At 40.0% G+C, this 16,241-nt stretch overlaps 1 protein-coding gene across 18 annotated transcripts in view; it reads left to right on the top strand.

Annotated features, from left to right (window-relative positions):
- HMBOX1 (homeobox containing 1) overlaps positions 1 to 16,241 on the top strand; it is a 221,710-nt gene that overhangs the window by 84,122 nt on the left and 121,347 nt on the right. For 16 of the 18 annotated variants that reach the window (XM_036312106.1, XM_036312100.1, XM_036312104.1 and 13 more), the window contains exons 2-3: positions 2,721 to 2,800; positions 15,619 to 16,095. In XM_036312106.1, the coding sequence (XP_036167999.1) occupies positions 2,778 to 2,800; positions 15,619 to 16,095 (500 nt within the window). In that variant the 5' untranslated portion in view covers positions 2,721 to 2,777. Of the gene's footprint in view, positions 1 to 2,720; positions 2,801 to 8,338; positions 8,413 to 15,618; positions 16,096 to 16,241 lie in introns of all 18 variants that reach the window. The other 2 variants (XM_036312093.1, XM_036312095.1) reach the window with 1 other exon arrangement.

Raw genomic sequence — 16,241 nt, 5'->3', positions numbered from 1 at the left:
GGGGGTACTCTGTTGCCCACACCTCCACCCTTCAGATCCATCTCTCTGACTTTTACCTCAATTGTCAGTTGCCATCTTGTGGCCACTGTTATATTGCTGCTTTCCTCTGTAGCTCAGGGGCAATAGGTAAGGGATGAGATTTGATCTCGATGCCTGAGGCAGAGTTCCAGGAGTCTGGCAGTGGCATCAGGCTTGTCCTGGTTACTCCGAGTGTCTGCACTTCAACTGTTCTCTGGAGATTGTAACTGCAGACTTATGGGGTACGAGGGATGTAGCAGTGTGATAAGCAGCAGATGGCCGGGGATGAGCCCAAGCCGGGGCCAGGCACCACTCCCGCTGTGCCTGCCACCACCACTGCAGCTGCACTCACCAGCTGTGAACCTGGCTTCTGACTGAGCTGTGCTCCCACTGTGGGAGCACACTGACCACCAAGGGGCAGCTCCTGCATTGAGCATCTGTCCCCTGGTGGTCAGTGTGTGTCATAGCAACTGGTGGTTGGGTCGTAATGGTCACTTAGGCTTTTATATATATAGATTATAGGTGTGTGTGTAACTACTTTTTATTTTATCCTCCCCCATCCTGTCTAATAAAGAGGGAATATGCTAATTGACCCTCACGCTGTTCCAAAGGTGGTGGCGCCCACAGCCAATAAGGAGGGAATATGCTAATTGACTGCCACACCCTCAAAGATGATGGCGCCCACAGCCAATAAGGAGGGAGTATGCTAATTGACTGCCATGCCCTCAAAGATGGTGGCGTCCACAGCCAATAAGGAGGGAATATGCTAATTGACTGTCACACCCTCAAAGATGGCGGCATCCAGTCCCCTCGGTCCCATTGGGGCGGCAGGTGCATGGCAAGGCCGGGCCTGGCTGCTCTGCGCACCTGCCTCTAGAGTCTCCCAGCCCCCTCAACCCCCCAGCCACCCAGGGCCAGCCTGAGGTGCAGGCAAGCCTCAGATGGTGGCTGCCCAGCCGCCCAGGGCCACCCAAGGCTCAGGTAACCAGGGCCAGCCGAGGCTTGCGCTGCCGGCAGTGGCAGCAGCAGAGGTGTGATGGGGGTGTTGCCTTCCCCTGATCACCGGGTCACCTCCCGCCCCTGAGGGCTCCTGGACTGTGAGAGGGGGCAAACCAGGCTGAGTGACACCCCTCCCCCCCTGCCCCATGCACGAATTTCGTGCACTGGGCCTCTAGTAGTTTAATAAGCTCCTACATTGCTGGGATCATATCTTACTGATGACCTTTTGCCAGTGCCAGCCTACCTAGCTACTTCATTAGCAAGAATGAAAACTGTATATTGACCAGTAATCAGTTTTGTGGCTTGGTGTTGCTGTTTTGTCTAGGAAATGCAATCAGCAACATTTTAAGTAGAGTTCTTTGTACTTTGTATCTGCTTTTTGAGGACAGGTATTTCTTAAGTCAGCAAGAAAATTAAGTACAACAGGAACTTCATTAAAGCCACAATTTAAGATACCAAAATGTGAAAGGTTTCTAACTTTACCCTGAACATTTTGCATATATCATTAGTCACTGTTAGACATTTTGATCTTGCTTAATATAGTTCAGTGCTGAATGTGTATTTTAATGTACAAGTTTTTGACATCAACATTTTTAACTTTCATCTAATTTATAATATTAACTTTCAGTTAATGGAAATATTTGTCTCTATAGATTGTGGTTTGAAACTGCTAGTAAGTTCAGGCAGTAATACATGATCTTTAGCTCCTAAACCATGAGTAGTAGGTTTCATTTTGTGTTAAGATCTATGTCTGAATTGAAAGGGGTCAAAGTGTCTGAATGGAGAATAAAGTAGTAGAATGCTAATCAGAAAATGAAAGTACTAGACTCAGTCCTTCCATTATTAATGTACACTATATTCTGTAATCTAAATGCATTGTAGGTATTCATTGTTTTTAAAATTGGTGGTAATAGCCCCTGCTACTCAATAGTTTGTCAAGTATTTCATCACCACTATTTTGAGAATGTTTTAACTTTGTGTAGCTTGTTGAATTAGCTATCTGTTATCCCTGTTTGATTGATGAAGAAATTGAGACTTAGAGAAATAAAGTCACTCAACATTTGGCTAGCAGTAAAATAAGTAATATATTTGGAGACCCCAGAATCTACCACACAGTTAAGACCTTTAGCTGCAATCATGCTGTGGTATGATTTTGTTTAAAGGACTCTGCATAAATGCACTGATGTTATTATCAAAGAGTTACCTTGAATGTCACTATTATATATATATTAGGATGGTGTTTGATAACAGATGAAAAGGCGTTTGATGTTCATTACCTTTTCTAAAAAACATATTTTTATTGATTTCAAAGAGGAAGGGAGAGGGAGAGGCAGAAACACCAATGATGAGGGAGAATCATTGATTGGTTGCCTCCAGCACACCCCACACTGGGGATCGAGCCCACAACTGGGCATATGCCCTGACTGGGAATCGAACTATGACCTTCCGGTTCATAGGTCAACACTTAACCACTGAGCTATGTGTGCCAGGCTCAATACTTTTTCCAAGTGAATAATTTTGAAGGCTATCACTAGTACTTTTCTGTTTTTAAAATTTTGCTTTAAACCAATGTCTTATTTCAAAATAATTTTAAAGACATGATTAACTGATGTTAAATGTTCATATCCTTGAGTTATATAATTAAATTTTTAATTCAATACTTGATTAACAAATAATTCTGGATTTTCTGTCTTTATTTACAGAATGGTAAATAACGCTGATCATCTCTAGAAAGGATATTGCTTCACCTCATGTAAAGTATGCTCAATTCCCTCCCAGTGGTGTAAGTATCTAGTCCTTCACTTAATTTTTGTCTTCTCAATTATTTTTAATAAAGTTACAAACCATTATGATGATTATTAAAAAAAGATAGCAGACAGAAGAACCAAGATGGCAGCGTAAGGTACAGACCTGTGCGTGCTGCCTCCCACAACAACATTGAGACTACCAACTGTAAAACAAACAGTTTTCATTCAGAACCATGGGAAAGCTGGCCCAGTGGAAGCTCTACAACTGGAAGGAAAGAAAGAAGAGCATTGAGACTGAGTAGGTTGTGCAGAGGCTCCAAGAACGGAGGTACGGAGTCGCATGCCAGGCAGACTGAAACTGGATGCGCGGTTTTTTTCAATTAGAAGGGGTTGCAGACTTTCGAGTCCACTGAGCTGGTTTGGGGCGGAATTCTGAGGCCCCAGACCCCTACTGGGAGAGGCGGGACGGCCTTGCAACGGGCTGGAGAGTGAGAGTAGCTGTCTCACGGAGCTGCTCGCTGGCACTCAGGGACGCGAGACGCTGAGTCACAGAGAGGCGAGGAGGCATGGAGACGCCATTGCCCCTTGCTCCACCCTGGTGATTCCTGGGGACCCCGCCCTACTCAATTTACATCCCCACCCAAGCTGTGCTAGTGGCACAAGGAGAACCACCGGCACTTTTGCAGCCCAGCCCAGCAGAATGCAGATTTCAACTCCTCAAGAAGCAGAATCAGGTTCGGAGGAAGCCGGAGCCAGACCCGGCTGGGCCGGCGACGTAGAACCGCTGTACCAGCAAACGCACAGGCAGGTCCACCAGATCCAGTCTCACATGGGATGCTGGGAGACGGCAGACAGACAGTCTCTGCACTTGGTAGAAAACGAAATCCAAGCAAGCATACCAGATATTCAGCCACCAGGAACGCCGGGAGATTTTGTCCAGCAAGGAGCCGCCCAACAAAGACAGAATGCCAAACTTCGTGTTGCAGAGATGGCCCCTGTGAGGCTGAGACGGCCCCAGTGAGGCTGAGGTGGGCCCTGTGGGGCTGGGACGGCCCCTGAGAGGCTGGGATGGCCACCATGAGGGAGGTTGCGATGGCCCCGGTGAGGCTGCAACGGCCCTGGTGAGGTTGAAACGGCCCCAGTGGGGTTGAGACGGCTCCTGTGGGGTTGGGACGGCCCCTGTGGGGTTGAGACGGCCCCGGTGATGTTGAATCGGCATCGGTGAGGTTGAATCAGCACCGGTGAAGTCGAAATGGCCCCGGTGAGGTTGAATCAGCCCCGGACACCCCCGCTGAGGTTGAAATGGCCCTGGTGAGTTTGAAGCGTCCCTGGTGAGGCTGAGACGGCCCCTGTGAGGTTGAGACGGCCCAGAGAGCTTGCGACGGCCCCAGTAAGCTTGCAACAGCCCCAGTGAGGTTGAAACGGCCCCTGTGAGGTTGAGACGGCACCAGTGAGGCTGAGACGGCTCCTGTGAGGCTGAGACGGCCCTTGTGAATCTGGGACGGCCCCGGTGAGGTTGAGATGGCACTGGTGAGGCTGAGACAGCCCTTGTGAGGCTGAGACGGCCCTTGTGAGGCTGGGATGGCCCCTGTGAGGCTGAGATGGCCCCTGTGAAACTGAGATGGCCCCTGTGAAACTGAGACGGCCCCTGGGAAGCTGAGAAAAATACCACATGAACTCACTCATTTATGGATAATAAGGACCATTATACATTGATGAACAAAAATGGATACAGAGGCAGAGCAGCATTGAGCAGAATGTCAAACTACAGTGGGAACCTGGGGAGGGTTGGCAGGGGGGGTGGTAGGAGATCAACCGAAGGACTTATATGCATGCATATGAGAATAACTAATGGACACAAGACACTGGGGGGTCGGGGAAGCCGGGGGAATGTCAAGTGGGGGGGGGGGAGAAAGGAGACATGTGTAATACTCTTTGTAATACTTCAAGAAATAAAAAGAAAATGATAGCAGACATTTGTAGATTGAAAGAATTTTTTTCATAATAATGTGGTAGTTTCTTTGGTGAATTTTCAAATCTATCAACTTTCTCTTTTACAATTTCTGTTTTTAACTTTGAAGTCTGACATTAAGTTTTAATTGAACATAAAATTACTCTGCTTATTATTTTAATCTGCTTAACAGCCTGAAACACGAAATAGATATTTAGCCATTTGAAAGAGCTAGTGTTAGATGTTAGATTCCTTGTGACAAGCAGAATATTAGAAGCATATTAACCTTAATACTGCCTTTTATGTGCAAACTCCTAGCACCTTAACCGTTTTCCTTTACCTACTGGGGATAAGCATGTAGTTAAGCCTGTTAGCTGATGTAGTTGCTAGCTTTTCTTTCGAGTCAGGCAAAAAATACCAGTACAAATTGAGATAGTGGTATTATGTTGAGAGGTTATTTTGTGCTAGGATATGAACTGTAACCACTAGTTCATATTAAATAGTCCTCTGAATGAAAGTATTCCGGGAATTTCAGATATTAGAGAACATAAAGTATCTATTAGCTCATTAAATGCATCTTCAGAGTCTCATACAGAGTGCCTTTAGCATAAGTATTTTCTAAAATTTGATGCAGTCTCTGGATTAAATTCCTTCCATTTTGGTTGACAGTTCTATAATCCAGTAAGTAGACATTAAGATGGGTTTTCTTATTATTTAGGTTTTTCATTAAAATTTCCTATTCCTCTCATTGATGCTATCATATATGGAAAAATTTCTGGAATAGGCCTAGAAGATGTAAATTGCAACCTGAGTCTATGCTAACTAGTTGTGTCCTTGGGAAGTAGGAAGGCACTGCATGGTTTTACATAATTCTTCCCACGCCTACTCCTTTTTTTTTTTAACCATTTATTTTAAATGGCTATTCTTATAGCCATTAGAATGTAAGCATCATGAGGCCAGGATTTTTTGCCTGATATGTTCCTTGTTGTATCCTGTGTGTCTCATACAGGGTCTGACACATATCAAGCACTCAATAAATTTTAGCTGGATTAATGATTTTTGTCTAAATGGTCTCCAGTTCTCTGATTCCACACTTAAATCTATATCTTCTCCCCTCTATAAACTTGTGTGTTTTAATTGAATTTTCCCCCCAAACTTACAAAGAAATCTCAGTCTTAGTGGTGATTTAAAATATCTATTAAAGTGTAATTGACGCATTGGAATATAATCCTGTTTTTCTCAACATCTTTTTATTATATTATTATCTACTGTCATAGCCTCTAGTCTTATGCTTTTATCAGTTCTCCTATTGGTTTAAATTATGGAATCATTTTACCATACTGTCAAGCTCAGTCCCTAGTAAATCTTCATTTCTCCTTGGCATTTTCTTAAGACTATCACTCCTTTGATGCTTAGTATTTTTTTTTAATATATTTTATTGATTTTTTACAGAGAGGAAGGAAGAGGGATAGAGAAGAGAGAAACATTGATGAGAGAGAAACATCGATCACCTGCCTCCTGCACACCCCCTACTGGGGATGTTCCCGCAACCAAGGTACATGCCCTTGACCAGAATCGAACCTGGGACCCTTGAGTCCGCAGGCCGACGCTCTATCCACTGAGCCAAACCAGTCAGGGCTGATGCTTAGTATTAATTGTGAAAGAGGATAATGTAAGAATGCTATAAATACTAGGTGAACCAGTTAATAATGCGGATTTTTTTCAATAGATGGAGTTACACATATGTTGATATATATGCAATTTGATATGTATGCTATTTTGTTGTATGGATAACAAGCATCAAAACTTCGTATGTCAAATTTTCTGAAGGTGTTAACATCATAGAAATTTTTACGTTTAAAAATGTCTAATTTCGTGCCAAAAAAGAGCATTTGCGGTAAGTTTTAATTCATTACTTTATTTTGAAGAAAAGTGCTGCTGAATACTTCGGGAAGCTTATGGTGAACATGCTCCATCTCAAGATACTTGTGAATGCGGGTTTAAACGTTTTAAAAGTGATGATTTCGATGTGAAAGACAAAAGAACGTCCAGATCAACCAAAAAAGCTTGAAGACCAGCAATTACAAGCATTATTGGATGAAGATGCGTGTCAAACTCAAAAATAACTTGCAGAAAGATTAAACATTGCTCAGCAAACAATTTCTGATAATTTACAAGCAATGGGAAAGATTTTAAAGGAAGAAAAATGGATGCCACATCAACTGAACGAAAGACAAATGGAAACCCGAAAAGTCATCAGTAAAATGTTGCTTCAATGGCACGAAAGAAAGTCTTTTTTTGCATCTAATTGTGACTGGCGATGAAAAATGGATTTAATTTTGAGAATCCTAAACGCACAAAATCATGGGCTGATCTAGGTCAACCATCAACATCAACTGCAAGGCCAGATCGCTTTGGAAAGAAGACAGTGCTCTGTGTTTGGTGGGATCAGGAAGGTGTGGTGTATTATGCGCTTCTAAAACCAGGTGAAACTGTTAACACTGATCGCCACCGACAATCAACAAACAATTTGAACCACGTTTTGATCGTGAAATGACCAGAATGTGCCAGAAGACATGGCAAAGTAATTTTGCTTCGTGATAATGCACCATCACACACTTCAAAACCAGTTAAAAATGCATTAAAAGATCTTGCCTGGGAAGTATTAACCCACCCGAAGTATTCACCAGACCTTGCTCCTTCAGATTACCACTTGTCCTGATCAATGGCACAAGCACTTTTTAAGCAGCACTTCAAAACATACGAAGAAGTGGAAAATTGGGTCTCTGAATGGTTTGCCTCAAAACAAGAGAAGTTCTATTGGGACGGTATCCACAAATTACCTGAAAGATGGGGGAAATGTGTAGCTAGCGATGGACATTACTTTGAATAAAGCATTTTTGATGTTTCTCTTGACATTATCATGTTTTCTTTGATTACAAAATCCGCATTATTAACTGATACACCTAGTAAGAAGGGTTTGAGTACATCTTTAGTTGATGAATATTATGATTGACTCTAGAATGTGTTAAATTATCATGCAGTAAATACCATTTAATCAATACAAAGCTAACTTATGACTTAGACCATTTTTGCCAAGTCATTCTGGATAAAAAGATAAAGACAACAGAATCAAGCTGGAAAAAATGCTGTGTTATGCAATAAAGTATCATTAAGTGTTGATGAATTACAAGTAAGGAAGTAATGTCATTTTTTTATGCATATGCTTTCAAGATTAATTATTTGTGAGTACTTTCACCTTTTTTGCTCCACGTGTGTATAGAATTTAGTTTAAGAAAGTGTTCTGGACTTCATGCTATCTCCAAGAAGCATTTACATACATATCTAAGTAAGGATAAAATTTATTGTAAAATAGGTTTACTATTATGGTCTGATAGTATGGTCTTTTAGAATGAGCCACAATTCCTGAATTTGTTATTTTATGCTCTGTATTATTGCAGTGTCGAAATTCTTCTCTCACATTTTCAATTATTGTTGGCCTGAGTCTGCATTCATATAAGTAATTTAAAGCAGAAAAATCTTCCTCATCCTGTGAATAGTCCTTGTGCTACATATGAAAACTAATTCTGTTCTTATATGTTATCTTTTTCTGTTATGAAAGAATTGCTGGTGTCATGGACTTAGATGACCTTTGTAGGTCATTTACTGCCGTAATTGCATGATTATGTGCTAAAAGTAAGTAAATTATGAGAATGAAAATTTGGAAATTACAGAATGTGTGCCTTTGTTTATAATAATGCACATTGGTATATTATTGTCAGTATCCAAGAAAGCTTCTATTCTTGGCATTTTCTCAGTAAAATATTGTACCTCCAGTGTCATATGTATGATTTGATCCTGCCCGTTATGCCATTATCATTCTACTCGATAGTGATCACACATTCCATTCTAGCAATTGTAGATCTTTTTACTTTAGATGTAGCTTTTGGTATTGGGGATCTCTCTTGGTGCAAGGCACAGACATCTGATTTAAACAAGGTGAAGCATAAAAGGAAATTTATTCTCTTACATATTAATACAACAAGAAGAGCAGGAATGTAGCAAGGGCTTAGAAATTACTAGAACAAGGGACATGAACACTGCAAAGCTTTCTTCTTTACTCTCCATGTCTAGATTCTTCCACATAATGAGGAATGTACCAGATTAACATCTTCCTGAAACTGGACGTAGTTATAGTGACTGTCTGGTAATCTACCCTAAATATTTTGAAGAGAGCTAGGCTTGGCTTTCTGTGTGTCCACCCCACTGGCCAGGAAGTGGCAGTCCCAAGAACATGTGGTTGGAAACAATGAGGCATTCTAGGCAGACAAAATTAATGGGTCCTTTCTGTTACCTCCTTTTATGACTCTTGGAATAAAAGTGTGTCCCATCGCCAGTGAATCTGAAATGACATAAAATATTACATTGTTTCAGATACTGTGGAATCTTTAATTCTAATACCAGCTTTAGGATGGATACTTTCTAGTTACAGATTAAATTCATATACTTTATTTTACTTTCATGCTAATATAAAGTGCTGCTCTGTACCGAGAAATATGAAGAGTTATACATATTACTATCTGCTCTGACATAAATAAGATAGGAAAGTATTGTGGGGCTGTAAAAATAATTTTTCCTCACATCTTCTAAATTCTTCTAGCTGGGCTAATAATAAAATTAACAGAGACAGAATAACAGGACACAATGTTCAAAGTTTGTTAAATGTACATTCGGAGTGTCATAATGTGACCCAAAGAGGCATTCAGCAATTGAGGTTTATATGCCTGCCATTTTGGAGAAAGGAGAAAGGGGCATGGGTCTGAGATTTAGAAGGGAAATAGGCAATTCGTAGGTAGCCAAGAGAGTGGAACACATGGCAGATTCCTGCCAGGCAACCCCAAAACAATGGGACTGAGGGGAGAATCCAGCAGAACAGGTTTTTGCATGTCTACCATATTTAATTCATATTATTATAAGGTGAAAATTCTAAAGCAGTGGTTCTCAACCTTCTGGCCCTTTAATAACAGTTCCTCATGTTGTGACCCAACCATAAAATTATCTTTGTTGCTATTTCATAACTGTAATGTTGCTACTGTTATGAATCATAATGTAAATATCTGATATGCAGGATGGTCTTAGGCGACCCCTGTGAAAGGGTCATTCGACGCCAAAGGGGTCACGACCCACAGGTTAAGAACTGCTGTTCTAAAGTATGTGTGTAAAGATTCCCTTCTTGAAGCAGGACTTTCTATCTGACTTCCCTTAGGCAGGAAATGGGGAGAGTCAAAGGTTCTTTTAGTGTCTTTGTTTCTTTATAATCAGCTTAAAATCAATATCCCAAAAGGTACATTTTGGGGTGACAAAACTTTGGTCTCCTTCAATATTATGATTTTTCTGGGGCGGAGGGTGGTGTGTTTTTTTGGTCCATATAATAACAGTTCTCAAAGTCTCATAGTTAAAGTAAGGGCATGCCAGCTTATGAAGTATTTTAAAAGCATGATGGCTGAAGTCATTTTTAAGGGAAGAGAATAATGTATAGAAACCTCAGTTTACCAGATTAATAAATTATGAGGTATATTTGGATTACTAAAGGGATTTGGCAGCTACTTTTAAAAATAACTTCCTAGAATTAAGGATTAATAAACAGTATTCCCCTTTTATCCACAGAGAATATGTTCCAAAATTCCCAGTGGGTGCTGGAAACCACAGATAGTACTGAACACTACATATACTATGTTTTTTTCCTATACATACATACCTATGAAAAAGTTTAATTTATAAATTAGGCACAGTAATAGATTAACAACAGTAGCAAACAATAAAATAGAACAATTGTAACAGTATAATAAAGTTATGTGAACGTAGTCTCTCTTAGCAGATTAGCACAAATTCCTTTTACCTTCTCAATTTCACTGATAGAATTTTTATTGTTATCCTCTTAGCAACCTCAGTTTACTAAGCTGAGAACTTTTCACCTTTTCACTTCAAGAAAGCACTTTATAGCTTCTTTTTGATATCTCCCAATTGTCAGCATCACTACTCTTGCACTTTGGGACCTATAGTAAGTAAAATGTTTCTTGAACACAAGCACTGAGATACTGGATAGTCAGAGTTCTTAACTGGATACTTAGTGACTAATGAGTGGGTGGCCTGGTAGCCTTTAAGTATGGACTCTGGCAAAGAGATGATTCACGTCCCGGGGAGGATGGGCAGGAATGTGCAAGACTTCGTCATGCTACTTAGAACGACACACAGGTTAAACTTATGAATTATTTATTTATGGTATTTTTCCTTTAATATTTTGGGACCTTAGTTGATCATGGGTAACTGAACCAGCAGAAAGCAAAACCGTGGATAAAGGAGTACTCCTGTACTAATAAGCACTTGATAGAAACTAAAGTGTTAAGTGTCTCTTATAAACCATTAGGAAAATGTTCATATAGTTTTTTCAACAGACTTTAAGTATAACATATCTATTGAAAAATGCACAAATCAATAGTGTGCAACTTGGTGAAGTTTCACAGTGAATACACCATGTAATGTAACTAGCATAGAACACAGAACATTTTAATAACCTATTATTTGTTTTAAGCAAGGTGTAATATTCTTTTGAAATTGGTCAGTAGAAAAAGTAAATGAGTTACTCTGGTTGAAAGTTTTCTCTTCTCACCCAACCAGGTAGGTAATGATATATTAGAGAGGGATATATTAAGTTAACAAGAAAATTAGTAGAGTATAATTATAATAGCCAAAGCATTTAGAATAGCTAGTAATTGGAAATAGCCCAAGTGTCTAAAATAGAGTGGATAAACAAACTTGTGCATATTCCTAGAATGAAGTACTACTCAGAAATAAAAGGAACAAACTATTGATACATACAACATTACAGATGAATCTCAAAAACTTTATGCTCAGTGAAAGAAACCTTACATGAAAGTGTACATAGAAATTCCATTTATATGGTTTTCTAGAACAGACCAAAGTAGTTCATAGTGGGGAAAAAAATCTGAATAGTGGTTGCCACTGAGGGAAAGGGAAGAAACGAGGGAACTTCCTGGAGTGATGGCAAAATGCTGTATTTCCATAGGGATTTGAATTTCACATGTGTGCCTTCTTCTCAAAACTCATAGAAAGGTAAACATAGATTTGTGTGTTTTCTTTTATGAAAAGTTGACCTCAAAATAAATAAAACCTGAACAAATACTGAGCTCTAGTCAATGATTTGCATGTGGAAGTATTTAGGGGAGAAGTGTCCAAATGTCTAGAACTGATTTTGAAATGCATAAAGAAATAAGATGAGTAGAGGGATGGATGCATAAGGGAATGGATAGATATATGATAGAGAAAGTAAAGTGTTAATGGTAAAATCTAAGTGGTTAGTGTATAGGGTCACTATAAATATATTTAAACTTGTCTGTATGTTTATAATTTTTTATTATAAAATTAGAGGCCTAGTGCTGGGACCCCTCGAGGGATATCTAGCAGGCGGACATCCATCTCACAATCCGGGACTGCTGGCTCCCAGCCGCTCAACTGCTTGACTGCCTGATTGCCCCTAACCACTTCTGCCCACCAGCCTGATCACCCCCTAACCACTCCCCTGCCAGCCTGATTGATGCCTAACTGCTCCCCTGTGGGCCCAATTGCCCCTAACTGCCCTCCCCTGCTGGCCCGGTTGCCCCTAACTGCCCTCCCCTGCTGGCTTTGTCACCCCTAACTGCCCTCCCTTGCCAGCCTGGTCACCCCCAACTGCCCTCCCCTGCAGGTCTTGTCCCTCCCAACTGCCCTCCCCTGCAGGCCTGGTCCCCCCCCAACTGTCCTCCCCTGCAGGCCTGGTCCCCTCCAGCTACCTTCCCCTGCAGACTGAGTCACCCCTAACTGCCCTGCCCTGCCAGCCCAGTCACCCCTAACTGCCCTCCTCTGCTGGCCTGGTCCCCCCGAACTGTCCTCCCCTGCAGGCCTGGTCGCCCCAACTGCTTTCCCCTGCAGACCGGGTCACCCCTAACTGCCCTCCCATGCTGGCCCGGTTGCTCCCAACTGCCCTCCCCTACAGGCTGGGTCACCCCTAACTGCCCTCCTCTGCTGGCCTGGTTGCCCATAACTGCCCTCCCCTGCTGGCCTGATCACCTACAGCTGCCCTCCCCTGCTGGCCATCTTTGACCACATGGGGGCGGCCATCTTGTGTGTTGGAGTAATGGTCAATTTGCATATTACCTTTATTATATAGGCTGGCTGGAGGAAAAAACCTAGACTATCAAGAAAGAATAATAATCATGAAAATAAGGACTTTTAATGATTATTCAAGAATGCATAAGATAATGTATATAGGTATAAAGCAGATACTGTAGCTATTGTCACAAATGGCCTGAAACATGTTCTTTTGAGTCCACAAAATATGTGTGTTTTTAATCTTTTTTTTTTTTGTGTGTGTGTGTGTGTGTGTGTGTGTGTGTGTTTTTAATCTTAATGAGCCTATCTCTAAAACTAGAATGATTTCACATAAAAATTCTAGATTTCTGCCTGCTTATTTTTAGAAGTATTTGAAAGACAAAATAATCAATGTAATATAATAGAGAATCTAAAAGTTAGGTACAGTTTGTGTGGAAATTTTGTATATAAAAAATAAGTAATATGTTACGAGAAAAGAAACATATTACTCAGTAAAACATATTGGACAACCAGCTATCCTTTTGGGGGGAAAAATAAAGCTCAAATCCATTCACATTAATTAAGTAAATATAAATTCTAGATGAAGCAAAGATTTTAAATATAAAAAACTTACTAGAACCCCTAGTCTGTTAGTAGAGCAGTTTTATCTAAGTGGTTTTAATTGGAGACTTAAAAGAGTACAGTAGCCAAAGCCGGTTTGGCTCAGTGGATAGAGCATCGGCCTGCGGACTGGAGGGTCCCAGGTTCGATTCCGGTCAAGGGCATGTACCTGGGTTGCGGGCACTTCCCCAGTGGGAGATGTGCAGGAGGCAGCTGATCGATGTTTCTCTCTCATCGATGTTTCTAACTCTCTATCTCTCTCCCTTCCTCTCTGTAAAAAATCAATAAAATATATTTAAAAAATATATATATATAAAAAAAAAAAAGAGTACAGTAACCAAATCCCAAATCATGATTCCAGTAAGTGCCTATATTGGAAAGCAGAATGACGTATGATATTGGAGTCAGTAAGATCTAGGTTTAAATCTTTCTTCTGCTTCTTAATCAGACTTTTTACAAGGTTCCAAATCATTTTGAGCCTTAGTTTCCTCAGTAATCAATCAGTCAATATACAGTAAAATAAAAAAAATCTATCACAGAAGGTTGTTGTAAGGATTAAGTGAGATTACATTATATGAAATTCTTGCTCATTGCCTTCTTAGATGTGAATGTTTAAAAAATTTTTAATGTAGAGGGTTGAAGGAACATCTCCAGTGGCTTAGCGGACCTGGCCCAGAGTGTATGTTTACCTGGAAAGGATGAGAAAATGTCTTGACATTTATTTCTATCAGCAAACACTTAGTTGAGAGCCTGTGTATACAATTCGGCACTAGAACTATAAAAATAAAAATAGAAGAAATTACCACTTTAAAAAATGTTAAATAGAAAAGTCGTGGTTTGGTGTTTTTTGTGTTTGTTTTTTTTGATGATACTTAACAACTCTCTTGAACTTGTAAAAGTCATGCGCCAATTATGGAGATACATTCTGAGAAATTTGTTATTAGGCGATTTCATTGTTATGTGAATATTGTAGAATGAACTTACACAAACCTAGATGGTATAGCTACTATACACCTAGGCTGTATGGGATAGCTTATTACTCCTAGGTTACAAGTCTGTACAGCATATTACTGTACAAACAGCACAAGAGAAAATGATGCATTCAAGAAACCCTGTAAACATGAGATGTATGAAGCTGCTGCCGTGGTAATACTGCATACTGTTTACAGTAAACTTTCTTTTTTTATCAGTAGAAAGAGTATGCTCTAAAATAATGATAAAATAATAAAATATAGTAAATACACAACTCAGTAACATGGTTGTTTATCATCATTATCAGGCATTATCTACTGTACATAGTTGTATCGCTACATTTTTATACGACTGGCAGTAGGTTTGTTTGCACAGCATCACCACAAACACAGGAGTAATGCATTGCTTCACAACATTACAAAGGCTATTACCATGGCTACGATGTCAGTAGGTGATAATCTTCTGGGATACTATTGTATATGTGGTCCATTGTTGACCAGTGCTGTGGCACAAGACTATATTGTTATTAACTCTGAAACATTTTCTGATGGGCTACAGTATCTTGTGTTAGTTAAAGAAAACATAATGTAGGAGCAATTTCCTGAGAAAAATGAATAGTTCAGTTTGGCTATAACCATGAATGATCCATTTCTCAGGATATCAACAGAATGCATTACAGAGATAAAATATGAAATTACTATATAGTGGGTAAAATGGTGCTTAGTAAGTTTTTTTTTAGGTACTTCTCTTACTTTTCTATGTAAGTATTTTTGCTGGTTATTAGTATTTGCTTGAGTTTAGCATATCAAATAGTTTGTTTACAGTAAATGAACTTAGAGAGTTCCTAGGTCAGTTTTGTGATATTTAGCAAAACAAGAGCATACATCTATTTTTCAGCAACTTTCTATTAATACTCTAATGCAGAATAGTATACTTGATGGAAAAACACCTATGAGAAATTACATAGCCTGGATTTAATAGTGTATTTACTTAATCTGTTTTTTGGTATTACTGCCATAATGGAAATTTTGGGTCATTATAATAGTAATGTCTTAAACATTTTCAGTGAAGAAGCACAGCATCTTCTGGGCATTCTCTATAGTGATTTTTTAATAGATATTGTAAATAAAGGGACTGATTTTTTTATTTTTATTTTTTCAGTTTGTTGGAAACCATGTCTCACTATACAGATGAACCCAGATTTACCATAGAACAGATAGATCTGCTTCAGCGCCTTCGGCGTACTGGAATGACTAAACATGAAATCCTCCATGCCTTGGAAACTTTGGACCGTCTTGATCAAGAGCATAGTGACAAGTTTGGAAGAAGGTCCAGCTATGGAGGAAGTTCATATGGGAATAGTACCAACAATGTTCCAGCATCTTCCTCTACAGCTACAGCTTCCACACAGACCCAGCATTCAGGAATGTCCCCATCGCCTAGCAACAGTTATGATACCTCCCCACAGCCTTGCACTACCAATCAAAATGGGAGGGAGAATAACGAGCGATTGTCCACATCCAATGGAAAGATGTCACCGACTCGATACCATGTAAACAGCATTGGTCAGAGGTCATACAGTTTTGAAGCCTCAGAAGAGGACCTAGATGTAGATGATAAAGTGGAGGAATTAATGAGGTTGGTTCCTTTGCTTATTCAGAGTCCCCAAAATGTCTGTTCTTATATTGATTTTAAGTAATAAACTGTATTTCAGCTACTTACCTATAAGAACTGTGATTTCCCCCTGCCCACTTTGGAGATGAAAGAAAAATTTTAAATTTTAT

The sequence above is a fragment of the Myotis myotis genome, unplaced genomic scaffold, assembly GCF_014108235.1.
Source record: "Myotis myotis isolate mMyoMyo1 unplaced genomic scaffold, mMyoMyo1.p scaffold_m19_p_6, whole genome shotgun sequence".
In the NCBI taxonomy this organism is placed as follows: domain Eukaryota; kingdom Metazoa; phylum Chordata; class Mammalia; order Chiroptera; family Vespertilionidae; genus Myotis; species Myotis myotis.
The sequence above is the reverse complement of the archived record's forward strand: the minus strand, read 5'-3'. Positions and strand labels throughout refer to the sequence as shown.